Raw genomic sequence first — 27,894 nt, forward strand, 5'->3', positions numbered from 1 at the left:
AGCCAAATGGAGCAGCAAGGCCCAAAGTTCCAGTTATGCTAAGTTAACTGATCTATCCCGGACCTGTAGTTTGAGTGCTCCTACTGCCCTTAGGCATCCCAGGAATATGTGCTAGAAAGTGTGCATGTGCATCAAGTGATGGCAGGATCTGGTTTGAATGTGATGTACTCCATGGTCAAATAGCTTGTACAAACCCAAACATGAGGAGGTGACCTGAAAAAAAAACAGCAAGTGATGGAAATACTTAGTAGGTCAGGCAGCATCTGTGGAGAGAGAAAGACACTGAGTATTTCCAGTGCTTTCTATTTCTATTTAAGATTTCCAGCATCCGCGGTATTTTGCTTTTATGAGGGGGTGTCTTGTTGGTCGGGACACCAAACACTACAGCAAGACTCGGTAGACCTGCAGGATCACATACAGGCCAGACTGTATAAGGATAGCTGATTTTTGCCTCGAATGTGAATCGGTTGGGTTTTTATGGCAATCCAACAGCTTCAAAGTCACTTTTACTGACACTAGATGAGGTGTGGAAGCATTGAGGAATGTCATGTGTTCTTCGTGTTGTCTTAAATAACACAATGAGTTACCCGGATTCCAATTCCTTGAAGGTCTCAAAAAGGTTTATTAACAGCTAACTATTATATACAATACAAAGCAAACTATGTACCGAACCTTTGTCTAGGGAGTTACAGCTGCAGTGACTATGGCTTCTAGTCACATGACTACATCCTGGCACAGCTCATTTGCACACTGGGTTCTTAAAGGGACATCACTCTTGAAGTGATCAGACAAGGAGGTTGGGCTCCGGGAGCGGGGGTGGCTGCAATGGGCAGAGCAGTTGACAGGTAGGTGGGATTCAGGTGTAGTTGAGGATGGGGGGGGGGCTCTGGGAGCAGAGTACGGAAGCATTAGTAGGGGAGGTTGTGTCCCATTTTGGTCCCCCTCACGTGGGGATGGATTTTATTGTCCTGTTACCCGGAGTGGGCAGCGGGTGCAGAAAATGGCAGTCGCCCCACACGGGACCTGCGCCAGCATGCTGCCGTGATTCTGCAGCAGGCTGGCACTTGCTTATTAATAGTGGCACCCCCACCCAATCACGTGGCGGTGGCAGCCTTGGCGACGCAGTAAACGGTATCATCTGATGCGTGAGCAGGTGCTGGCACCATTTTTAAAAAGCTGCCACCCCTGCAAACAAAATGCAGAGTTGACCTCTTCCCCCACCCCCTATACTCAGAATGCAATGGTGACCCCTTCCCCACCACCCCCTCCCCACCACCTATACTCAGAATGCAGTGGTGACCCCTTCCCCACCACCCCCTCCCCACCACCTATACTCAGAATGCAGTGGTGACCCCTTCCCCACCACCCCCTCCCCACCACCTATACTCAGAATGCAGTGGTGACCCCTTCCCCACCACCCCCTCCCCCCCCATCTATACTCAGAATGCAGTGGTGACCCCTTCTCCACCACCTATACTCAGAATGCAGTGGTGACCCCTTCCCCACCACCCCCTCTCCCACCACCTATACTCAGAATGCAGTGGTGACCCCTTCCCCACCACCCCCTCCCCACCATCTATACTCAGAATGCAGTGGTGACCCCTTCCCCACCATCCCCTCCCCCCCATCTATACTCAGAATGCAGTGGTGACCCCTCCCCCCCTCCACCTATACTCAGAATGCAGTGATGGCCTCTCCCCCCACCTATACTCAGAACGCAGTGGTGACCCCTCCCCCCCTCCACCTATACTCAGAATGCAGTGGTGACCCCTTCCCCACCATCCCCTCCCCCCCATCTATACTCAGAATGCAGTGGTGACCCCTTCCCCACCACCCCCTCCCCCCCATCTATACTCAATGCAGTGATGACCCCTTCTCCCCCCCCCCATCTATACTCAGAATGCAGTGGTGACCCCTCCCCCACCACAGTGCCACCAGCTTCTCCTGGACGGGAATGCGAAAGTGCATGAGTGCTGCCCTTCGTGCTGAAGATCGGGAACAGATGGGGAAATTGCAGCGAATGACATGGTCATATATGCAGATAGGTATTTTAAATATTTAAACCAGGTTCCCATCGTGGAGAAGCCACCACGGAGCTTCCCTGTTGCCAGAAAGATTGGGCCTGCAATTCCAGCATCTGTTTCAGTGGAAGCTGCTGCCGCTCCGATTCTCTGGGCCACCTGCACCCACCTCCCCCCCCCACCACCCCGCAAAATCTGATGTCGGGCCGAGCACAAGCTCTGGCCCTTGGTGTGCAATAGAGATCCTGAAAGGTTCAGACAGAGACACTAGATGGAAATTTAGTTTAATTGCTCTCACTTACCACAATAAGCGTAGCGATCTGGGACGTTTACTTCAAGAGTGTGGACATCAAGCTGATTTGATTGAAGTCTTTAAAATAGTGAATATACTTGGACCTAGTCTAATCCAAAGGCTATTTGAGCTAAATAGATTAGGGAGAGCCTGAGGACATTAATATAAGTTATCAAACTACAGATCTATGTAACTGCTCAGAGATACCTCTATTTTCAGTTATTGATGTCTGGAACATGAAAGGATTATGGAACCAGATTCCATAGGAACTTTCAAAAGACTTGTACTTGAAGAGGACTAATTTGCAGGGCAATGGGGAAAAAGCTGGGGTATGGAACTAAATTGGACAGCTCTTTGACAGAGCCAGTACATACAGGATAGACCAAATGGTCTCCTTTTGTGCTGTAAGATTCCATGTTGCTGGCAGGTTCAGTGGGTGCGAATTCACTGCTTGCATGTTCCACAGAGAACATTGTCAGCTTTGACTACCAGATTTTGTCCTTGAGAACACTGACACCTAAAGACACATAGTGTTCACTACAACTATTAGAATTAATTAAACACCAGCAGGAAGCATCACCTAGGATTGCTCTCCTGCACCTCACAGTGGCTGGTTTCAGAACACCAAGGAAACGCATTTATCATTTATCTTCCTCTTTTGCTAGAGCTGTTGTGAGGGATAGAAGCATGCAAAAAAGGGGATAAATTTCCAATTAAAGCTTGTAAAGTTTTATCTGACAGCAGTTCCCCAACTTCAGAACTGAATGAAGTGATTGGATGACTCCACAGAAATAGCCATGCTGTGATCTTTGGGAGGAGGGAGAGCACTTTCATACTGGTCATGAGATGAAATGCAAGATAAAAACATGATAAAAGTAGATTTAAATTAGTAAATAGCCCTATTGCTGCCGTTACGACCTCAGTAAAGATTGTTAACTTTGAAACAAGAGCTATGAATTCTGCAGACCAATTAATTCTTTAAAGAATTACACAGCACGATTTCATGTTTTAAGACTATAACAACGAAACTCAAAATCCACATTAACTGAACAGCACTTAGTACGTAGCTAATACACTAAATTACAGAGAAAGGTATTTCCCAGTAACTTATTAACACAATCAAAAACCCCACATTACCTTTATACATTACATGATGTTCTCATCCTTGCAGTTAAGTCCCAAACTCCTCCCAGCTGCAATGGGTTGGATCTCCCAGTGTCCTTCTGAAAGCGAACGTTCTCTTTGCTCACTTCTTCCGAGCACAATTGACTGGACTTCCTTTAATAAGGCAATGTCTGATGACCCTGTTGGGTCTTTTCTCCTCTACAAACCTCAACTTTCGAACTAGGTTGAAAGCTTAGCAGCCTTTTGCTGTATCAGTGTTCTGAGAGCAGCTGTTACCAGGAAAAGGCCCACTGGCCTCTCTAAGCTGTACAACTCCGTTTGCTGGTCCTGTATTCTTCCTTTGAGTCTCCACACCTAGGAAAGAAAGCCTGTTGAATGTATCCAGATCAAAAGTCAATAGTTGTTCACCTTTTAAAATTTTCAGAGACCATAAATCTGACCACCTGGACCTTCCTTTGTTTCCAGGTGTTAACAATTGAAACTCAAATTTTGCATTTGCCCCTGGCTCCCTGTTTACAATCTGAGAGTCTGGGAGAGTGAAGCCCATTGTCCTTTCTGAGTTACAACCTTGTAGCCTGCTTTCAAAAGGGTCTCTGATCTGGGTTCCTTGTTTGCATGACAGCCAAGACCTCTGTCTTGTCTCTGGGCAGAATTGGTGTGAGGTCACATGTCTCCTCTGAATTCATTTTACACTGCATTAAAGATCACAGATTTTAAAACATAAGCATACTACAAAGTCCAGCACTCATAACACTGCCCAGGGTGATTTGATATATGTAAATTTTACAGAGTTGGGAGAGATATTGCATTTTCCCAGCTTCATAACATTGCTCATCTTTCTCCACACATTGTCAACACCCTGATCCATAACTTCATTGCTCTTGAGTTGACTTCAAATGCCATCCTCACCAACTCTCTTCATCCACCTTTCACAAACTCCACATTTTCGGAACATTAGCTGGAATTTTAAGCCCCCTGCAGGAGCTGGCTGGAGGTAGGGGTGGGGCGGGGGTGTATAATTGAGTGCGAGGCACAGGTGTCGTTCCTGTCACTTTCCCGCTCTCTCTGCAATTTTAGCAGCGGTGGGGGAGGTAGCAAACAGCCTGCCCGCCCAGGCCAATTAAGGCCCTTAAGTGGCCAATTAATTGCCACTCAAGGGCCTCCTCCTGCAGGTGGGCAGTTTAGTAGCTCAGAAGGCTGCCCAGTAAAACCTGGCGCCCTCCTTGCGGGCTGGGGGGGTAGAAAAGGGTGCCCCCCTGATCAGGTACCCCATGCTCAACGGAGGGTCCTCCCCACGGTACAAGCTGTCCCCATTGGGGCACCACCCCCAGCCCCTCTTGAGCGACCCACACCCGCCTCACCAGGGCCCAGCCGACTGTCCCCGGCGAGGCCCCACACACTAGGGGCCTGCTACCCGACCCAAAACCGACGGGACCCGATGACATGGTCAGGTTCGTGTCGGGTCGGGCCCATCTTCAGGATATGGCTTTTAGGCTCAGGTCGGTTCGGGCCAAGTCCATGTCAAGTCGGGTCGAGCCGGACACACATTGTAAGTGCTCTGCTGGTAAGTATTGAAATTAAAAAACTTACCTGAGCTGGGAGTCTGGGACAAAACTGAGTCTGCGCAGTGAACGAGTGATGTCGCTATGACGTCATCACGCACACACTGCAGCTTCTTGCAGGATCAGTGTCAGGAAGGTATGTAAACCGATGGTCAGGTTGGGCTCGGATTGAGTTGGGGCGGGTTGGGCTCGGGGCAAAATCGGAGGGACTCGAGCCAAGTCGGGCTCGGGTCCCCTGTGGTTAGGTTGGGTTCTTTTTTCCCCAACCTCAGCAGGCCTCTACCACACACTTACCTGTATTCTCGGCCTCAAGCAAGTTGCTGGTCCTCTCTAGGTGCAGTTCCAGCAGTGGCCACCACTCTTGGTGCAGCTGGAACTGAAGAGCTGCTGGCCTGCAGCACTTGTAGGCGGGACTTCTTGCCTTAAGTCCTGTCCGAGGCGAATTAAGGGGCTGGGCCTCGTACAATTACAATTTTGCCGGTGGGCAGGGCCTCCGGCCCAACGTAAAATTCTCGCCTTTTTTTCCAGAGACCTGCCCTTACAAGTTCCGCACGCCCCTCATCTCTGTCCTTGCTGTACTCTGATGACTTCCTGTCCTCCAGAGTAATGACTACAAGGCTCTTGTTCTCATTTTTAAATCTCTTCATGGTCCCAACTCCCTTATCTAACTTAAAAGCAAAATACTGCGGATGCTGGAAATCTGAAATAAAAACAAGAAATGCTGGAAATACTCAGCAGGTCTGGCAGCATCTGTGGAGAGAGAAGCAGAGTTAACGTTTCAGGTCAGTGACCCTTCATCAGAACTGGCAAATATTAGAAATGTGCGGTTATAAGCAAGTAAAGCGGGGGTGGGGCAAGCGATAACAAAGGAGAAGGTAGGAGGACAAGGTCACAGAATAGCTGACCAGAAGGTCATGGAGCAAAGGCAAACAATATGTTAATGGTGTGTTGAAAGACAAAGCATTAGTACAGATAGGATGTTAACGGACTGAAAATTGAACAGCCGCATGTACAAACATGAAAAAAACAGTGGGTAAGCAAACTGAACAAACTAAGATGAAATAAAACACAAAAAATATATAAAAAAGAAAAAAATAACAAAATAAAAGTAAAATGGGGGGCCCCGTCATGCTCTGAAATTTTTGAACTCAATGTTCAGTCCGGCAGGCTGTAGTGTGCCTAATGGGTAAATGAGATGCTGTTCCTCGAGCTTGCGTTGATGTTCACTGGAACACTGCAGCAGTTCCAGGACAGAGATGTGAGCATGAGAGCAGGGGGGAGTGTTGAAATGGCCAGCAACTGGAAGCTCAGGGTCATGCTTTCGGACTGAGCGGAGGTGTTCCACAAAGCGGTCACCCAGTCTCCGTTTGGCCTCCCCAATGTTTAGTTTAGTTTAGAGATACAGCACTGAAACAGGCCCTTCGGCCCACCGAGTCTGTGCCGACCATCAACCACCCATTTATTCTAATCCTACACTAATCCCATATCCCTACTACATCCCCACCTGTCCCTATATTTCCCTACCACCTACCTATACTAGGGGCAATTTATAATGGCCAATTAACCTATCAACCTGCAAGTCTTTGGCATGTGGGAGGAAACCGGAGCACCCGGAGAAAACCCACGCAGACACAGGGAGAACTTGCAAACTCCACACAGGCAGTACCCAGAATTGAACCCGGGCCGTTGGAGCTGTGAGGCTGCGGTGCTAACCACTGCGCCACTGTGCCGCCCAGAGGAGACCACATTGTGAGCAGCGAATACAGTATACTACATTGAAAGAAGTACAAGTAAATCGCTGCTTCACCTGAAAGGAGTGTTGGGGCCTGGGATAGTGAGGAGAGAGGAGGTAAATGAGCAGGTATTACACCTCCTGCGATTGCAGGGGAAGATGCCATGGGAAGGGGGCGAGGTGGTGGGGGTAATGGAGGAGTGGACCAGGGTGTCGTGGAGGGAACAATCCCTTCGGAATGCTGACAGGGGAAGGGAGGGGAAGATGCATTTGGTAGTTTGGTACAGCTTCCAACCTTCATAGTCCCACAACCCCGGACAGCTCACTTCTACCTCATTCCCGAAATCCACAAACAGGACTGTCCCAGCAGACCCATGGTGTCAGCCTGCTCCTGCCCCACTGAACTTATTTCTTCCTATCGTGACTATCTTTTCTCCCCTGGTCCAGTCTCTTCCCACCTACATCCGTGACAGTTCTGACACCTACGTCATTTTGACAATTTCCATTTTCCTGGCCCCAACCGCCTCCTCTTCACTATGGACGTCCAATCTCTCTACACCTCCATCCCCCACCAGGACGGTTTGATGGCTCTCCGCTTCTTCCTTGAACAGAGGCCCAACCAGTCCCCATCCACCACCACCCTCCTCCGCCTGGCTGAACGTGTTCTCACATTGAACATCTTCTCCTTCAACTCCACGCACTTCCTTCAAGTAAAAGGTGTCGCTATGGGTACCCGCATGGATCCTCGTTATGCCTGTCTTTTTGTGGGATATGTCGAACATTCCTTGTTCCAGACCTACTCAGGCCCCCTCCCCACAACTCTTTTTCCGGTACATTGATGACTGTATCAATGTTGTTTCTTGCTCCCGCCCCGAACTGGAAAACTTTATCAACTTTGCTTCTAATTTCCACCCTTCTCTCACCTTTACATGGTCCATCTCCGACACTTCCCTTCCCTTCCTCGACTTCTCTGTCTCCATCTCTGGGGATAGGCTGTCTACTAATATCCATTATAAGCCCACCGACTCTGACAGCTACCTCGACTACACTTCTTCACACCCTGCCTTCTGTAAGGACTCCATTCCATTCTCCCAGTTTCTCAGTCTCCGACACATTTGCTCTGATGATCCTACCTTCGATGACAGCGCTTCTGATATGTCTTCCTTTTTCCTCAACCGAGGATTCCCTCCCACTGTGGTTAACAGGGCCCTCAACCGTGTCCAGCCCATTTCCTGCACCTCTACCCTCACCCCTTCCCCTCCCTCCCAGAACCGTGACAGGGTTCCCCTTGTCCTCACTTTCCACCCCATCAGCCTCCAAAGGATCATCCTCTGCCATTTCCGCAACCTCCAGTGTGATGCCACTACCAAACGATCTTCCCCTCCCTTCCCTGTCAGCATTCTGAAGGGATCGTTTCCTACACGACACCCTGGTCCACTCCTCCAATACCCCCACCACCTCTTCCCCTTCCCATGGCATCTTCCCCTGCAATCGCAGGAGGTGCAATACCTGCTCATTTACCTCCTCTCTCCTCACTATCCCAGGCCCCAAACACTCCTTTCAGGTGAAGCAGCGATTTACTTGTACTTCTTTCAATGTAGTATACTGTATTCGCTGCTCACAATGTGGTTTCCTCTACATTGGGGAGACCAAACGGAGACTGGGTGACCGCTTCGTGGAACACCTCCGCTCAGTCCGAAAGCATGACCCTGAGCTTCCAGTTGCTGGCCATTTCAACACTCCCCCTTGCTCTCATGCTCACATCTCTGTCCTGGGATTGCTGCAGTGTTCCAGTGAATATCAACGCAAGCTCGAGGAACAGCATCTCATTTACCCATTAGGCACACTACAGCCTGCCGGACTGAACATTGAGTTCAATAATTTCAGAGCATGACGGGCCCCCCATTTTACTTTTATTTTGTTATTTTTTCTTTTTTATATTTTTTTTGTGTTTTATTTCATCTTAGTTTGTTCAGTTTGCTTACCCACTGTTTTTTTTCATGTTTGTATTTGCGGCTGTTCAATTTTCAGTCCGTTAACACCCTATCTGTACTAATGCTTTGTCTTTCAACACACCATTAACATATTGTTTGCCTTTGCTCCATGACCTTCTGGTCAGCTATGTGGCCTTGTCCAATCAACATCTTCTCCTTTGTTATCTCTTGCCCCACCCCCGCTTTACTAGCTCCAAAGCACACATTTCTAAAATTTGCCAGTTCTGAAGGGTCACTGACCTGAAACGTTAACTCTGCTTCTCTCTCCACAGATGCTGCCAGACCTGCTGTGTATTTCCAACATTTCTTGTTTTTATATCCCTTATCTAACTGATGTTCCCTGGCAGTATATTCCATTCTGCACCCTTTGTGTTACTGCTCAGTATTGCTCCACCATCCTGGAACTCTCCTCCTCAACCTTGCTATCAATCTTAAAGGCTCCTTTAATTACTTTGATCATGTGTTTGGTTTTCCGTGGCATTTAACACTCCTCATGCTCAGAACTGTTTCCTTACACAGGTGGCTTTGTGAAAATGCAAATTGTGGCTGTTGTTGAATGTCATGGAAGATTGTGACATGGATGGTCAGCTAAAACAGGTTACATTTGACATTACATGCAATATTTTTTGGTTTGACAGAATATCCAGTGCTTCAGGATATAGTGAGACCTCATGTTGAAAATTTCTTGAGACAGCACCTTCATTCCTTGTGGACAAGCTTCAACAAAAGCCTGCAGGACCTGTCTGATATGGTCCACAATTTATCACAAGGTATCGAAGTCAACAGAAAGAATATTAATGAGCTCTTGAAACAGCGAATGCCTCAAAGGGAACTGGAGGAAATCAGCACTAAGTTACAATCGAAACTTGACGAGAACACTGATCAGTTGCAGAAAATTGAGGACATGTTGCATGATCAAAAACAGAAAATAGATTATGAATTGCATGCCCATAAGGTTAACCTTGACCACAACCTAACCACGATTAAAACAGAGACAGACCTAAAAGTCAAGCGCAGCCAGAAGATGATTCAGATGAAATCGTATCTTCTAGATAACGCAACAGCTGAGATGAAGAAGGAGCAAGACCGACTATGGCAAGAAGTCTACACTTTAAATCAAAGTCTAGCAAAGATCGCTGAGCTCAAAGGCCCAAAATCATGCGCATCGTGCAGCTCGAAAGCTGTCCACCAAGACAAGAGAATTCCCGAACAGGACTTTGACCAACTTAGGGAAACTGTTGAGGTTCATTCAAGGAACCTTACACACTTAAGTAAAATCTGTGGATTATGTGATCCTGCATCAAATCAGGTTACTGACTTTCATCAACATTTGGAGAAGCAGGATTCAAATTGTGCACAACTGGTGGCTGGCCTGAAGAGAGAGATGAATCACAAACTGAATGAGACCAGTGTGGGTTTTACAGAGAACATTTTGGAACTGAATGTTTCCTTTAACCATAGAAGTTCAAATCATGAGGAACTTCTTTACAACCTTGACAATGACTTAAAAGAACTGAAACGGAGGTTATATAGCATACCAGAAGATGACCAACTTTGCGACTGTCAAAAGTTAATTGTGGATTATGGTTTGGTTGTTGATAACCTGAGGAATGCCAGTAACTTTATGGACAAAATGTACTTTGATCTGAATGATGTTAAACAGCAGGAGCTAGACCTGAGAATTAATTTAAATGATTCTGTTCAAGATCTGTTTAGAGCTTTGCAACAAAATCGTCAAGAAGTCCAGAATCTCTGGAATTTGCAGCAAGATGACAACAACGTGTTAACTGCAGACATCACAGCGCTCAAGAAGAATTCCACAATGATTATGAGAGACATTAGCTATTTGAAGAAGTTGGATGCTACCATGGATTCTCACATCAAATACCTCAATAGTTCCTTCAGTTCCCTTTTGGAAGATGCTTTGAGACATACAATCATTCTGCAGAGTTTGACGGGGCAGGACATATTGGAGATCACATCTGATGGTGCAACAGAGCTCCAAAGGCTTTCTGTTAGCACTTTGTATCAAAACTTTAATGAGACAGAGAAAGACCTTGCTACCCATAAAATAATTTTGGAAAACATCAACAAGAGGGTGCAGGTGCTTGAAGAGGGTAGGTCAAATGATGAAATTGGGGAATTAATTGGTTCTGATGAAGAAAACTTTTTGAAGGAAAGCTCTTCAGAAGTAGACGATAGAGACCACCGTTTCTTTGAACACATGGAACCAAACCATGAGGCACTGGAAGAGGAACAGATGGATGATTCAAAGTATGACACCAGCGAAATATCAATCATTAAAAAAGACATTGAGACGTTGAACTTGAAAGTAATTAAACTGGAATCCCACTGTAACAATGAAGACCTTTACTACAATCATAGCTTGGAACAGATAAAGGAACAGTTTACAAAGTCAGTAGAGACTGTGCAGTCAGATATGTCATCTTTGAAACATTTTTTTGAGAGTCACATCTCAGAGTTTCAGAGGCTCACTGGCAGTATGAACAGCCTTTCTAATGGGACGTTCCGTAATGGACGAGGAGGTTCTGGCTCCAAGCGAATGAGAAAACAGCACAGACAAAGTCACCATGGCAGCAAACAGCTGGAGATGTATGGAAATGCTTCAAATGCTGTCAACCAAAATAGCATCCCAATTGCACAGGGTAAGTGCATCTGTGACAGTTGTTTATGAACGTGACTGTAGTGCGTTGTTCCTTTTCAACCACCCTGCAGCCTTTGATGTGATTGACTACACCCTCCTGCTCCAATGTCTTTCTTGTTTTCCGGGTGGGACTGCCCTCACTTAGTTACACTTTTACTTATCTGATTATTAGCCAGAACATCTCCAGAAATGACTGCTCCTCCCAACCCTGAAACATTACTTTTGGAAGCACCCCCCCACCCATCTATCCTTAGTTCCGTCCTCTTTCTGATCTACATGCTGCCTCTTCACATTATTTGCAGACATGGGGTCAGCTTCCACATGTACGTGGATGTCATCCAGCTTGACCTCGCCATCACTTCTCAACGAAATTTGTCCAGATCCAGTCTTGGATGTGTCACAATTTTTCCCAGTTCAACATTGTGAAGACTGAAGATACTATCTTTGGTGTCCACCCAAAAACTGTACTCTTGATAGATTCCAACCACTCTGACTGTTGTCTCAGGTTGTACCAGACTATTTGCAATCTTGGCCTCCTATGTAATCCCAAGCGAGCTTCATGCCCTATATACTCTGTACCACTTCCATCTCAGTAACTTCGTCCTCATCCATCCCTGCGTGTGCCCATTTGCTGTTTAAAGCCTCATCCAACCTTTGTCACCTCCATACTCGATTATTCCAATGCTTTCCTGGCTGGCCTCCCATTTTCCACCCTCCATACACTTCAGCTCAACTCAACCTCTGCTGCCCATATCTTAATATTGTCACCTTCATATTTAAATTTCTTTATGGTCTTGTCCACCCTATTGCGTTAACTTCCTCTTGCTCTACAATTCATCCAAATTCCATTCCTCTCTGGCCTTTTGTGCGTTCTCTTCCCATTGCCTACCATTGGCAACTGTCAGCCATCTTGGACCCACGCAACAGAACTCCCTCCCTAAACCCCTCTGCCTCCCGCTACTCCTTTAATGCCGTGCTTAAAAGCTACCGCTTTGAACAAGCATTTGGTCACCCTTCCCAATATATTTCTTTATTTTGGCATTTTTTAAAAACCTTTTTATGCCTCTGAAGTGCCTTGGGACATTTTTCCATGCAGCAATGTCTCCAGGACTCAGTCAGTGATAGTATTACTAAGCCATTCTTGGTGGTCGACAAGGAAATCGCTCTACCCAAAGTGCATTCTGTGCTCGTTTTCCTCAGAGCTTCCTCCAACAACAACAAATTATATTTATGATGCGCCTTTAACATAATAAAGCGTCCCAAGGGGCTTCACAGGAACATTCTAAAACAAAGTGTGACACCAAGCCACAAAAAGAGATATTAGGTCAGATGACCAAAAGCTATCAGAGGTAGGTTTTAAGGAGTGTCTTAAAGGAGGAAAACCAAGAGAGGTGTAGGGAGGGTATTCCAGAGCTTGGGGCCTAGGCAACTGAAGGTGCGGCCACCAATTGTGGAGCAATTAAAAGCAGGGATGCACAAAAGGCCAGAATTAGAGGAGCTCAGATATCTTGGAAGGTTGGGGAGGGGGCGGCTGGAGGATATCACAGAGATAGGGAGGCCATGGAGGGATTTGAAAACAAGGATGATAATTTTTAAATCAAGATGTTGCTTGATCGGGAGCCAGTAGATCAGTGAGCACAAGAGTGACAGGTGAATGGGACTTGATGCAAGTTAAGACACGGGCAGCAGAGATTTGGATGACCTCAAGTTTACAGAAAGAATGTGGGAGACCAGCCAAGAGTGCACAGGAATAGTCAAATAATGCTCACCAGGGAGCAATTTTAATTATCATTGTAGGGCACAGGGCGGGGGGAAGAATAGGTGACTATCAGCCCGAGGTTTCTTTGACCTTGTTTGCCCTGAAGCTACCAGATTGCTGGTCTGCAGTCAATGCTGAGGACTCTCAGGGGCACTCCTTCTTGACTGTCTCACCACCTCTGGTGGGTCTATCCTGCTGTTAGCTGATAGTTGTACTAACAGAATCATGTCTTAAGTCGGATTGTTGCTCGATCAGTCTGTGGGACAGCTCTCTAAGCTTGGGTACCAGTCCCCAGAACTTAAAGTTGACTGGGATGAGTTTACCCCAGTCTTATCCTGATATGATACCTGGGTTGTTGCTGATAGCTACGTCCAAATTTATTGAACTTTGTAGCAAATATCTGCAACAAGGTGGCTTGCTAGATTATCTTTTTAAAACATTTATCCTCAGGATGTGGGTGTTGCTGGCAAGGCCAGAATTTATTGCCCATTCCTACTTTCCCTTGAGAAGGTGATGGTGAGCCACCTTTTTGAACTGCTGCAGTCTGTACCTACTGCACTGCATTATTTAAAGAGCCGAGAGTTCTCCTGACCAATATTTATCCTTCAACCAACAGCACAAACAAAAAACGAGTATCAGTTGCTTGTCTGATTTCTTTTTGCTTATTTTTTGTATAGAATTCCAGGTTGCATTTTTCGTGGGACTTTCCAACAATTCAGAAACTAACATGATTTTGAAGTTCAACCAGATCTTCCTGAACTACGGTGATGGCTATTCACAGGAAAAAGGTCACTTCAACGCTCCGCTCAAGGGCATCTATGTGTTTGTGGTGACCGTGGAGTTCAGCCATGGACCCGGTCTTGGTTATCTTCTGGTTGATGGCAACTACACAATCACACTTCATAATAGCAGGAAAAAACATCAACAAAGCAGCTTGGTTTGGGGCTATGCCATCCTCCAGCTCAGTAAAGGACAGCACGTGTGGGTAGAGGTGACACAAGGGTCTGTAGTTCAACGGACTCTGCCGGAGACAACATTTGGTGGATTTCTGTTATTTAAAACATTTTAAGGTTTCATTACCAGTCTTGAAAATAGAAGAAACTTCAGACTATTTAACAAACTCACTGTTTGAGGTTTCCATCCAGGAACTACAATCTAGCAGAAGTGCTCCCTTTACATTGTCACACTGTGCTCACTCAAAATAAAAAGTTCCCCTAGGTCTTGCAGGCTCGAAGGGCCGAATGGCTGACTCCTGGTCCTTATGTTCATAGCACAAGGTCGTGTCTATTCACGTTCCTGTAGATGCATTACATTCAATTCAGAAATTATAAAAAGATGTGTCCAATTGGGGCAATCTAATACAGTAATACATTTTGAACTCTAAACTAATATTTATAGTAAGCATGATATTAGCACAGAACACCATTATTGCAACAATATGCTCTTTGTTCTTACTATCGTAATCCATCATTGCAGAAAAGAAAATTATACACAAGAATTTAGCTAAGGTTCCATTTCCAGAACCCTTGGTCTAACAGTGGGCGAATCTCACTGCGAGATCTCCTCCTATTGATGTTACAGCTAACGACATTGTTTTGTAATAAAAACAGAAAATACTGGAAATACTCAGGTCAGGCAATATCTGTAGAGAGAGAAACAGTTAACACTGACCTTATATGAGAACCCATTATTTTGTACATGTATACTCTGCCACTTACAAGCCAGTTTCATTTTGCAAGACATTGATTCTCATTGATTCTAACAAAAGTCGTTACTTTTTTTTTAAAAAACTGAAGCAGGAAATTCTTAATATACTTCAACTAAGAAACATAACCATAGGCTAGGTCCATCAAAGTATTCACCTTTTCTCAATTCCCCAATACAATATGTAGAATTTTACCTAAATTCACCTCAGTTTTTTTTCCTGCCACTCCTAGGAATGTGTGTGAGTGGAATTGCATGTTGAGCAATACCATATCTGGATTGGCTGCTTGATGGACTAGATGGTCTTTTTCCTGTCCTTTTATATCAATAAACAGGTTATTACAGTTCACTGACTATTTTCTATGAGGAAATTGGTAGTGCTTTAATTTTTCAAGTCATGGCTGGATTCATCTCAGTTGGGAATGTTATTGTACCAGACATAGCAAGTGAGACTAATCTTAGGAACAGCAGGTCCTTGATTGGCTCTCAATTCACCATGCTTTCTCATTCAATTAGGGAATGCACGGTTGTCCAGATGTAAAATTGTACTATAGGACTAGATTCTACACTGGTCAGTATTATTTTAAGTCAATGTGAAGGAGCAATCAGTTAAGATAAAATAATGATTCAAATTAATGTTTTGTGATGAAAAATACTTGCTCTCTTGGAGGGTTTCAGTCCATAAATGCTCCAGTAAACTAGTAACTGCTTCCATTGCATTTCAGGCAGTCGACTAAAAACTGTTTGGACAGTTTCCACCTAAGTTTACACATGCATCAACTGTAATGTGGACATCTCAAGTTCAGCACACCAGGTTGCCCCTAATTTAAGCTGCAGCTCAGGTAGCTACTGCAACTAGAAGATTGGACCAGCCCAGTTACAACATAAGTCAAAAACTTCCTCAATAAGTTAAACAAGCAGGTCAGAGGGGGAGAAACTGTAACGAATGGGAAAGATGAAAGCTGTTGGAGAGCAGATGGAGGAACTAGGAGTATAGGGAGTGGCAGTCGGAGAAGAAGAGACTACAAAGTAATGGCCACAATAGGGGAGATAAGAGTGGTCAGGAAAGGGATAATTTTGTGTATGTACTCAATATGTAATTTTTCCAAAATCAATCAACTCATTGCCTGAATATTCTACAGTTTATCAGATTTACTTAATATACCTTGGAAGTTTAGAGAGAAACTTTGCAGGATATTTCTTCAACAGGAAATCCGATTATATATAGAAACATAGAAAATAGGAGCAGTAGGCTATTTGGCCCTGCTCCGCCATTCAAAAAAGATCATGGCTGATCGTCTAATTCAGTACCCTGTTCCCGCTTTCTCCCCATATCCCTTGATTCCTTTGGCATCAAGAAATATATCTATCTATTTCCTTCTTGAATATATTTAATGACTTGGCCTCCACTGCCTTCTGCAGTAGAGAATTCCACAGGTTCACCGCCCTCTGAGTGAAGAAATTTCTGTTCATCTCGCTTCTAAATGGAATACCCCGTATCCTGAGACTGTGACCCCTGGTTCTGGACTCCCCAGCCATCGGTAACATCCTCCCTGTATCTAGCCTGTCTAATCCTGTTAGAATTTTATAGGTTTCTATGAGATCCCCTCTCATTCTTCTAAACTCTAGTGAATATAGGCCTAGTCGACCAAATCTCTCCTGCCATCCCAGTGATTTGCCTAGTAAATCTTCTTTGCACTCCCTCCATGGCAAGAACATCCTTCCTCAGATAAGGAGACCTAAACTGCACACAATACTCCAGATGTGGTCTCACCAAGGCCCTGTATAACTGCAGTAAGACATCCTTCCTCCTGTACTCAAATCCTCTTGCAATGAAGGCCAACATACCATTCGCCTTCCTAACTGCTTGCTGCACCTGAAGGCTTGCTTTCAGCGACTGGTGTACAAGGACACCCAGGTCTCATTGCAACTCCCCCTTTCCCAATCAATCACCAGATGATAATCAGCCTTTCTGTTTTTACAACCAAAATTGATAACCTCACATTTATCCACGTTATACTGCATCTGCCATGCATTTGCCCACTCACCCAACTTGTCCAAATCCCATTTCACAAATCTCTTTGCAACTGAACTCATGGCACGTAGTTTATGAATAGAGGTTCAATTGACTAAATGTCATCTTCTCATTCATTCCCTTTCCTATGAAGAGGGACCCTTGTTGAAAGTATACCTGAAAAAAGAATAAGTGGCTCAGTAAAGTGAATCAGTAGTATTAATGAATGGGGAATTCAACTGTACATTTAATTGTTTTTAAAGGTAAGATCAAGAACTCCAAAACTATAGCAGTTAAACAAAATCATGGGTACAGAACTGCATGAAAAATGAGAGCGCTGGCAAATATGTCCCTGTAAAAAAAACATAAAATTATTCATCCTTATTTTGATTGTTGCCCAAACTTTTAAATTGGTACATGTTTTAATTCATGTTATTGAATTCACCAAATTATACGTCATATTAGGGGTGTTGTAACAAATCCTTTGGGTCTCCACTAACTACAGACCCTGCAGGAGTTATATAACACCATGTGCTATGACCCCAGCTAAAGAACAAAGAGAAGAAAAACAAAAAGAGCCAACAGAGCAATTGTGTACTAAAATAATGTTATTTACTTAAAAGTCAGATACAGGACATAACCTCTTGCAAAGTAATCTGTGGTAAACTTAATAAGGCACCTTTTACCAGATGCTGTACAAAATAGGTTTATAAATCATTACACTTGGTTTAATGGTAATCATTTTGTTTTACTTGCAATGACATAAGCATTAGAGTAACATTACTGCTTTAACCCTTTTTGTCTGTCCATTTGCTATGTACAAAATTGCTAACTAAATGATTTCATAATACTCTGATTCATACTTTTTGTCTATGCTACAATGACTCATCGATAGGGCGACGCTGGTCTGGCAGGTGGCAGATGGAATTCTCTCTCCTTTTTCTTTAAATAAAAAAGGTAGGCTGATTTGAGAAAAAAGGCACAATCATTAAAAATACTTGCTTTAAAACAAACCCCCTGACTTGCATGGCTTCTTTTGATAGACCAGAACATCCTTAATAAATGTGGACAAGCCACTGAATTTCTTCTCCTCCACCTTTCAGATTTATAAGGGCCTCTTTGTAGCTCCATCGCAACAATGTTCTCTGTACTGACTTCTGTTCCTCTATGCAATGAATACACCTCAATGAGGGGCAAGTGGTGTTTTAAGAAAGGGGATGGGTAAAAATGGTTATCTGTATCTATTGTACTAAAATAATGGATGATCAGAGGGTGCAGGGTAAATGCAGGGGTAGGCAGTGTTGTTCACCATGTTTACACTTACTGTTTATTCTATAGTGATTAAAAGGAGGATTCAGCACGCTTAATTTGAATTCCTTGCAGCAAGTTCAAAATGATAAAAGCTGTTCCAATTTTAATCCATCAAGAATGTTCTTGAAAAAGAACACAATGATAAGACCTCAGATTTCAAAACATCAAAGTATAATGCTCAGATGACATTGCGTTTCACATTTTCTTTCACGTGGGGCTCTTGTATTTGCGAAAACAAAATCTGAAATTCAACATCTCCAGTGTGGGATGCCAGAATTCATGGCTTACACATGCTAACATAATGCATACAATACATAATGCAGTATTATTGATTGGGCAGGAGTCACAAAATGGCATCTCACTGATAAACATTCAAGTTTGCTTATGGGCACTATAACTTTCATGGTCAAAGTATACATGACAACCCAAGGAGTGCAGATGTCCGTCACTGTACACAACTGTACATGATATGCAACAAAAACAATCATGTTTATATGAATGGACCAATACTGTATCTTCCTCGCCCCTCCCCGGGGTGGTCAGGGGGTGGGGGAGCCTCAAGCCCTACTTCGCTATCATATTTACACGATTTCATCAGCCGTACTACACAAGATATAAACATTATGTTAACATAACATCTTAAAAGACTGTGGCATCTGGGAACCTGGCACAAGTTAGACAGCCACTATTAACAGGATTATTAATCAATCAATACATGAATACAGTTGGAATTACTCAAATGAAATAAAATACAAAAGAGTTGGCATTACAGTTTAAAATAAACCAGCACTTTGCACTACCATCATACCTTCTTGTTTTCTCCTGGAACACAGTGAAGCTGAGACTCACCTTCCGACAGTCACTGTTAGTGTGGGACGATGACAAAAAAAATCTGAGCTTTAAGAAGGGGGAAAGTATCTGTAGAATAGCTTTGTGGTTTATGGGGATTGATGGATTGCTTTGAGTCCTTGGCAGTGGTACTCCATCCCCATGAGAATAAATATGTCCAACACCACTTAAGTTGTAGTTCGTGATAACTCGATGGAACAGAATTTAAGCCATATCGACACTGGCACTCAAATCTAACGAATGGTAGCAGAACACATTATTACATCAGCTGAAAGTCTGTCATTTAAGAGATACAGCATTTCACTTCTTCCTCCAGTATTCATGATTAATAGTATTTTGCATTTGTGTAGGAAGAATTCTTATAATCGTCAGCAATCCTCCTAATAAGTTTAGAGAGTCACACTTCAGACTCTTACCACACCACTATCACAGTACTGGCTGAAGTCTCAGCACTGCCTGACCTTCTGTAGGGCATTTAGCTAGAATGACCAAGAAATATTCTCTCTCTCTCTTTTGGGCCAGAGCAAATAGGCTTCCTGTGACTTAAACTGGAACTCCTCAAATACTCTAGGGCTTCTGACAGCAAATATTAAAAGCACTTAAGTTAACATAGTGCTATAACCAGAGGGATATAATTACTACTGAATGGACAACTGGAAGGATATAATTAACAAAACTGTGAGAATGACTGTTTCTCTAGTTCCTAAAAAACATACTGTTCTACAAACCTTGGCAGCAACATAGTGTTACAAGAAGACAAGAATGAATCCCTTGACTGTCAACCTGCAATCAGAGCAGTAGAGCTATTGCATTTCATACCTGGCACCAGCAGCCCACTCCATGCAGGTAGTATTCACAAAGTTCTTGCAAATGCCCACAAAGCTAGGCAATTTAACAAGACTTTGGGGGTGGGGAAGGGAAATAACTGTCATGTCCTCATGGCTCATGAAGACAGGTAAAGGCAGATTTGTTCATCTGACCCCATTTACAGATAGCAAGTGAAAAGTGACTATTAACCTCCTAGCAATAATTTTGCAAATTCATTCAGAATTGAGGCTTTCACAGAAAGCACCATCTCCTGGCTGTGAGACACCATTCCTAGAGTTCCCATGGTGCCAGCTATCATCGTTCTACTATGGGCCGCAAACAGAGCTGGAAAAAGACAGCGACACATAGGTAACCCAAGGAAGTTTAAGATATTCCAACAGCATTAATTTATGCCGTCATATTTTTAAGCATGTTGCTGTCGTTATGAAGTATGGCATAGAGGCTCATTATCAAAAGTCCTTTCTTCCCACACTATGCCATGCATGAAATAGTTCTGAATTCAAAAGGTCATTATTAGCAGCCTATCTAGTGTGGCATGTAGAAGAGATTGGGGCAAGTGAATGCCTGGTCCTCTAACTACACACCAGAAGTTCCTGCCCCTCTTTGGGGCAATGTCAGCTGTTTAGTGGCTCGATCAGATCTTGATGTCTTGAGATTCCACCATTTTGGCAAGCGTTTTCTTCACTCTTAGCGCTGTCAGCCGGGAGGCAGGGTTGTGAGCCCAACATTCTGACATCAACTTCAGGACTGCTCTTAAACACTGTGGGGATGAAAAGAAGCAGATGGGTATATCAGGGAAAGACAACATTGGAGAGCAAAGTCTGATTTAAAGAAATCGTGGAGTGCTTTCCTTGTAGTTTAACATTCATAAGCATATTTTCTTAACTAAAAAAAGGTTCAATTCCAAGTTAACTGAGGCTGATCATTTTTTCCCACTTTTCCCAGTTAGTTATGCGCTCTATTTTGTTAAGATTTTGTGGTGCTACAAACTCCTGAGCTTCTGCCCGTGCCAGTCTAATTCACCAGCAGATGGTGTAAGAAAGCAGCATGCGATAACTCATCCAGCAGGCCTTCGAATGGAACTTGCTCTCAACTCTGCCCTTTCCAGCCCAGTTCAGCCAATGAGCAAATCTGTCCATAATTTACTCCACAGTGCCAAATGGATTTTCTAAATTAGGTTTTCAGTCTACGTAATGATATGGTAGGATCCCTTGCTGCCTGGGTTGCTAATCTACATGAGCAAACAATTTTCTGGAATGATACCTGGACACCAAGGGTTAAATTATGAGGGGAGAATGCACAAACAAGGGTTGTATTGCCTGGAATTTAGAAGGTTAAGTGGTGATTTGGTCAAAGTTTTCAAGATATCAAGGGCCACAGATAGGGAAATCTAGGACTAGGAGCAGAATCTAAAAATTAGAGCCAGACCTTTCAGGAGTAGAAAATAAATAAACACTTCTACCCCAAAGGGTGGTAGTCATTTGGAACACCCGCAAACAGCAATTGATGCTAGATCAATTGTTAATTTTAACTCTGAGATTGATAGATTTTTGTTAACCAGAGGTATTTCGGGACATGGGGGCAAAGGCGGATATATGGAGTTAGGTCGCAGATCAGTTATGAGCTCATTGAATGGTGTGGAACAGGCTCAAGGGGCTAAATGGCCTTCTCCTATTCCTATAGTGACTTTTGAGTTGCTATATATTTTACTAACCCTTGCTAATTAGGGTTAATTTGTGTCTGTATAACAGTTTGATCGTCATGTAAATTAGTTACTCCAATCACATTTCACAGTAAAACAGGGTTATGGACAAAAAGCAGGGACATGGGACTAAGCATGACTACCTTTTCTAAGCCAGCACAGTATGATGGACTGAATGACCTCCTTCTGTGCTGTTAATGTTCTATGATTCTATAAAATCTCCCTTCCTCTGACACTGAGCTGATGTGACAAACTATGAAACAAGATCTAGATCAAGCCAGCATGGATGCCTGATGTGAGAATCGGCTGTCCTTTCTCACAGAAAGGAAGTGTCAGCAGGACTCCAACTGAACACTGGGACGGGATAGGCTTCACTGTAGACCCAGACAGACGTCATTTAGATATTAGCTCATCCAAACGTTGGTGAATTAAAAATTTTTTTTTAAAAATTTGTATGAGGGCGTCGCTGACAAGGCCAGCATTTGTTTCCCATCCCTAATTGCCCTTGACAACTGAGTGGCTTGCGAGGCCATTTCAGAGGGCATTTAAGAGTCAACCACATTGCTGTGGGTCCGGAGTCACATGTAGGCCAGACCAGGTAAGGATGGCAGATTTCCTTCCCTAAAGGATATTATTGAGAAACATAAAATAGTCTTCAGCTACCAACAGATTAGATCAGGCTTGTTGCCACGATATTAATTTCACTTAGGAGATAATAATCACCTACTCTCTTATTTTCAAATTCAAACTCAATGATCATGAAATCTAAGTCAATGATAATTTTATATTTTACTGTAACTCTCTAGAAATCTAATACTATTTTCAGATTTCATGTGCATTGATCTGTAAAATTTCATTTATTAAATTTCTCCTTCATGCACATCTTTAGCTTCCAAATACAGGGATCCAACTTACATACCAAACTTTATGATAAATGGAACTCAACTCAAAGAACTGAGTGATGTGTTTCAACTCTTGATAGTGCTAGCTGCACAGCCAAAAGAAGTGCAGTGCCTGACAGGCCAAACTGAGCATCAAACTCTCACCTCATCACTGTTCCACCGGTTTGAGACTGTTGGACGGAGACATTTAACACATGTCACTTCCCTCATATCCTCATAAGAGGGGTCATTTGGTACCATGTCATAATATGGTAATTGGTAGTCCTCTACAATACCTGCAGGAAAAAAAATCAAATTAAAACCAGAAGTGGGAAATTCCCTGTTGACTTAGTGGGAAAAATACACCAGGCACCATAAGGTTCCAGGTTTTATTGCTGGTTTGTGCTGAGTTAGTTAATCCCAACCAGGGCAGCAGTAGGTGCTATAATTTGCCTCAGTGCCTCAAGGCTATTGAAATGCAAAATTAGCCAGGTTCTTGATTGTTATCCAGTCGCCTATGTTGGAAACTGTAGTAATGTAGATAATAGGGTGCAGACAAGATTTTGCTAGGCTGTGATGCCTTCCACTGTCAAATTGTCTGCCGTCACTCACTGTGTAGACTAACAGATGAAAAATGGCTATTTCACTGAGGTATCATAAGGATAGCCTGTACCCTTGGGATTATACCCCGCCAAAAGTTAGCATCTGCAGAAAAGGCAGATGATTTCAAAGTGGAAAAATAGGTGCAAGAAACATGAGGCAACAAGAAGAAAAAAGCAAGAGGGTTTGTCACAGTAAAATCCTGGGGAAGTGTATAGGAAACAAAAGTGGTGCAACATAATTAATGAAGTAACTCAATGATCAAAGATGTTCATGACATTTAGTTTAAATGTCGTTATATGAAATATAAGATAGTTGCGGTTGTGTAAAGTGCTTTAACAAAAACATTTTAAGGGAAACCTACAAGTGCTCGACCTTGTTAAGTTTCCCCAAAGACAAATGTCAAAAAATACTTCACAAGACACAAAATAGATACAAATACGGAGACCATTCGGAGCATCTTAACACATTCATCTGTTTTAATCTCTGTCTACATCTATGTATAATTATATAAACTGAAGTGTTGCATTAGTGTACGCTTTGTCAATCATGTATCAGATATGACAGACTGTTGAAGATAAATAACAATCTTAAAAGAGAGAAAGCAAGCCAGTCATTTAATACCAGCTGCTTCTAACCTGGAGCATGAAACTTCTATGCATTTTTCAATCTGTACAGTCTCTTGCCAAACAATTAAACTCAGATTAACCTGAGGCACTGTTCATTTGACAACCAGACTTTAAGATCTACCTTTGCAACAGAATAATACATTGTTCAATGTACAGAACCGATCATCAGATAATTATCTGAAGAAAAAAATTTGCAGGGCTACGAGGAAAAGGCAGGGAAGTGGAACTAGGTGAGTTGCTCTTGCAGAGAGCTGGCACAGACACGACAGGCTGAATGGCCTCTTTCACTGCTGTAATTATTCTATGATTTGCCTTGGTGAGGAACATCATGGGAGCTCCAGTTACATTTGAGAATTCTGAATGAAATAAGTTCAACTGAGAAACTGAATCTGAATATTTTCTGTTATGCACCATCTACAGGTGAAGGCTGCAACATACCTCCTGTAAGGCAGCGACGTGACATCTCCCATATGACTAGGCCAAAGCTGTATATATCTGCCATCAAATAAGCCTGGAATTGGTTCTTGTTGAGGCTCTCATCTAGTACCTCAGGCGCCATGTATCGCTTGGTGCCCACTCGTGTGTTCAGTGGGATATCAACCTCATTCGTGTCACTGTAAAGATAAGGCAATGAACAGGAATTAGGAAGGAGCATTCAAAGCTAATGGAAAAATCTTGCATTCATTAGGAAATTTTGAAGTTTGGGGGAAAAAAAATCCCCCATTTCTCCTCAAGACATTGATTTATTCAGTCCAAGCCAATGGTCATGGTTCATGTATGAGTCTAGACAGTTGGTGTTAACCAGCTCTAGGCTTGTGATGTGTCTATACAAAAGAGGCCCTACAAGGTAAATAAATGCATCTTCCCTCTTTATTTGGGCAATCATCACACATGCTCACATATCTTGTCTAAGTAATGAAAGTTTAGGAAGAGGAGACCCTAGCCGAGGAGCTCCAAACCCTACTGTTAAAGGTAGTTCTGTCAAAGACAAATCCTGTGCATTAAAAGGAATTTAAACAGATTTGTTTGGTAAATCCATAAAATTGTTTTACAAATCATGTGAATTGAAACCTAAGAAATCCCCAGGAAATGACTGTCCAACAAGTAATATGATCTAAAATTCAACTTCAGGGACCTTTAACCAACTAAATGGTAGCATCCCACCAGCAATTGCATAGTTATTGAATTGTCTAGGTTAGAATGTGGAGTGAAAGCAATTATCCTGACTACCTGAATTCCTGGAATCATTAAGCATCGAAACAGAGGCCTCACTAAGCAATCACACACTGAAATCTCACGTCGCTGAATAATACAGCATCATACAAAATGACAGAAAAATTTCCTAGCTCATATTAAACTGGGAAAAGAACACAGTAACAGGAGTCAGCCATTCAGCTCTTTGAGCCATTCAATTACATCATAGCTGCTCTGTACCTTAACTCCATTTACCCACCTCCTTGTTGTAATATTTAATGCCCTTGCCTAACAAAAATCGATCAATCTCAGTTTTGAAATTTTAAATTGGCCTCTAGCATCAACAACATTTTGGGTGAAGAGTGTTCCAGTTTTCCACTACCCTGTGTGTGAAGAAGTGCTTTTGGACATCACCCCACAACAAGCTAGCTCCAATTTTAAAGTTATGGCCCTTTGATGTAGACCAGGGTTGTCCACCATCCGGCCCACGGATGTATTTCAAAAATGAGAAATTCTCCACTGACTTCTTCTTTCAGACCAGCTTTTTAAAAAAAAAATTGCAAGTCAGTTTCACAGCTGACAGGTGCTAATTGAGCGGTAACAGGAAGCAGGGGCGCGGGGGGATGCTGCAGACAGAGGGGGCTGGGGTCGGAGGGGGAGAGAAAGTGTGGGACGGAGACAGAGAGGGAGAAAGTGTGTGGGACGGGGGGGGAGAAAAGAGAGAGAGAGAGAGAGAGAGAGTGTGTGATGGAGAGAGTGTGTGGGACGGAGAGAGAGGGACGGAGAGAGAGAGTGCGTGTGGGGGACGGAGAGAGAGAGTGCGTGTGGGGGACGGAGAGAGAGAGAGCGTGTGGGGGACGGAGAGAGAGAGAGCGTGTGGGGGACGGAGAGAGAGAGAGCGTGTGGGGGACGGAGAGAGAGAGAGCGTGTGGGGGACGGAGAGAGAGAGAGCGTGTGGGGGACGGAGAGAGAGAGTATGAGGGGGACGGAGAGAGAGAGAGAGAGAGTGTGTGAGGGGGACGGAGAGAGAGAGAGAGAGAGAGTGTGGGGGACGGAGAGAGAGAGAGAGAGAGAGAGAGTGTGGGGGACAGAGAGAGAGAGAGAGAGAGAGAGAGAAAGTGTGGGGGACGGAGAGAGAGAGAGAGAAAGTGTGGGGGACGGGGAGGGAGAGAGAGAGAGAGAGAGAGAGAGAGAGAGTGTGGGGGATGGAGAGAGAGAGAGAGAGAGAGAGAAAGTGTGGGGGACGGAGAGAGAGAGAGTGTGGGGGACGGAGAGAGAGAGAGAGTGTGGGACGAGAGAGGGACAGAGAATGAGAGAGGGACAGAGTGAGAGAGAGAGGGACAGAGTGAGAGAGAGAGGGACAGAGTGAGAGAGAGTGGGACAGAGTGAGAGAGAGTGGGACAGAGTGAGAGAGAGTGGGACAGAGTGAGAGAGAGTGGGACAGAGAGCGAGAGAGTGTGGGACAGAGAGCGAGAGAGAGTGGGACAGAGAGCGAGAGAGAGTGGGACAGAGAGCGAGAGAGAGTGGGACAGAGAGCGAGAGAGAGTGGGACAGAGTGAGAGAGAGAGTGGGACAGAGTGAGAGAGAGAGTGGGACAGAGAGCGAGAGAGAGTGGGAGAGAGAGAGAGAGAGAGAGAGAGAGAGAGAGAGAGAGAGAGAGAGAGAGAGAGAGAGAGAGAGAGAGTGGGAGAGAGAGAGAGAGAGAGAGAGAGAGAGAGAGAGAGAGAGAGAGAGAGAGAGTGTGTGGGGGACGGAGAGAGAGAGAGAGTGTGGGGGACGGAGAGAGAGAGAGAGTGAGTGTGGGGGACGGAGAGAGAGAGAGAGTGAGTGTGGGGCACGGAGAGAGAGAGAGTGTGAGTGGGGGACGGAGAGAGAGAGTGTGAGTGGGGTACGGAGAGAGAGAGAGTGTGAGTGGGGGACGGAGAGAGAGAGAGAGAGAGAGAGAGAGAGTGTGCGGGCGGGATGGAGAGACAGAGAGAGTGTGTGGGGGACGGAGAGAGACAGAGTAGGACAGAGAGCGAGAGAGAGTGGGACGGAGAGCGAGAGAGAGTGGGACAGAGAGCGAGAGAGAGTGGGACAGAGAGCGAGAGAGAGTGGGACAGAGAGCGAGAGAGAGTGGGACAGAGATTGGGACGGGGAGAGAGAGAGAGTAGGAGAGCGAGAGGGAGAGTGGGACGGGGAGAGAGAGTAGGAGGGGGAGAGTGGGACGTAGGAAGGGAGAGTGGGACGGAGAGAAAGAGAGAGTGTGGGACGGAGAGAAAGAGAGAGTGTGGGATGGAGAGAGGGACAGAGAATGAGAGAGAGAGGGACAGAGAATGAGAGAGAGTGGGACAGAGAATGAGAGAGAGTGGGACAGAGAATGAGAGAGAGTGGGACAGAGAATGAGAGAGAGTGGGACAGAGTGAGAGAGAGTGGGACAGAGAATGAGAGAGAGTGAGACAGAGTGAGAGAGAGTGAGACAGAGTGAGAGAGAGTGGGACAGAGTGAGAGAGAGTGGGACAGAGTGAGAGAGAGTGGGAGAGAGTGGGAGAGAGTGGGACAGAGTGAGAGAGAGTGAGAGAGAGTGAGAGAGAGTGAGAGAGAGTGGGACAGAGTGGGACAGAGTGGGACAGAGTGAGAGAGAGTGGGACAGAGTGAGAGAGAGTGGGACCAAGAGTGAGAGAGAGTGGGACCAAGAGTGAGAGAGAGTGGGACAGAGTGAGAGAGAGTGGGACAGAGTGAGAGAGAGTGGGACAGAGTGAGAGAGAGTGGGACAGAGTGAGAGAGAGTGGGACGAAGAGTGAGAACAACACGGGGAACAAAGAGAGGGGGTAAACAACACAGTGGAGGGGACCCGGGGGGAGAGAGAGAGAGAGACACACACACACACACACACACACACACACACACACACACACACACACACACACACACACACACACACACACAGAGGGAGAGAGGGTGATCATGTTCACTCCCAATAGATGGACATCTATCTGGAATACTCAGCATCGCTAAAACAAATACATGGGAAAACATTGACTACTTGTGCA

At 44.5% G+C, this 27,894-nt stretch overlaps 2 protein-coding genes across 4 annotated transcripts in view; one reads left to right on the top strand and one right to left on the bottom strand.

Moving 5' to 3' along the window:
• mmrn2a (multimerin 2a) overlaps positions 1-17,881 on the top strand; it is a 44,485-nt gene extending 26,604 nt beyond the window's left edge. For both annotated transcript variants that reach the window (XM_068020206.1, XM_068020207.1), the window contains exons 6-7: positions 9,365-11,392; positions 13,828-17,881. In XM_068020206.1, coding sequence (XP_067876307.1) covers positions 9,365-11,392; positions 13,828-14,219 — 2,420 coding nt within the window. In that variant the 3' untranslated portion in view covers positions 14,220-17,881. The remainder of the gene's footprint in view (positions 1-9,364; positions 11,393-13,827) is intronic.
• Positions 17,459-27,894, bottom strand: part of bmpr1aa (bone morphogenetic protein receptor, type IAa) — a 279,113-nt gene continuing 268,677 nt past the window's right edge. For both annotated transcript variants that reach the window (XM_068020209.1, XM_068020208.1), the window contains 3 exons: positions 24,107-24,282; positions 22,605-22,735; positions 17,459-20,616 (listed from right to left, as the gene is read on the bottom strand). In XM_068020209.1, coding sequence (XP_067876310.1) covers positions 20,491-20,616; positions 22,605-22,735; positions 24,107-24,282 — 433 coding nt within the window. In that variant the 3' untranslated portion in view covers positions 17,459-20,490. The remainder of the gene's footprint in view (positions 20,617-22,604; positions 22,736-24,106; positions 24,283-27,894) is intronic.

Source organism: Heterodontus francisci, chromosome 42 (genome assembly GCF_036365525.1).
Source record: "Heterodontus francisci isolate sHetFra1 chromosome 42, sHetFra1.hap1, whole genome shotgun sequence".
Taxonomy (NCBI): Eukaryota; Metazoa; Chordata; class Chondrichthyes; order Heterodontiformes; family Heterodontidae; genus Heterodontus; species Heterodontus francisci.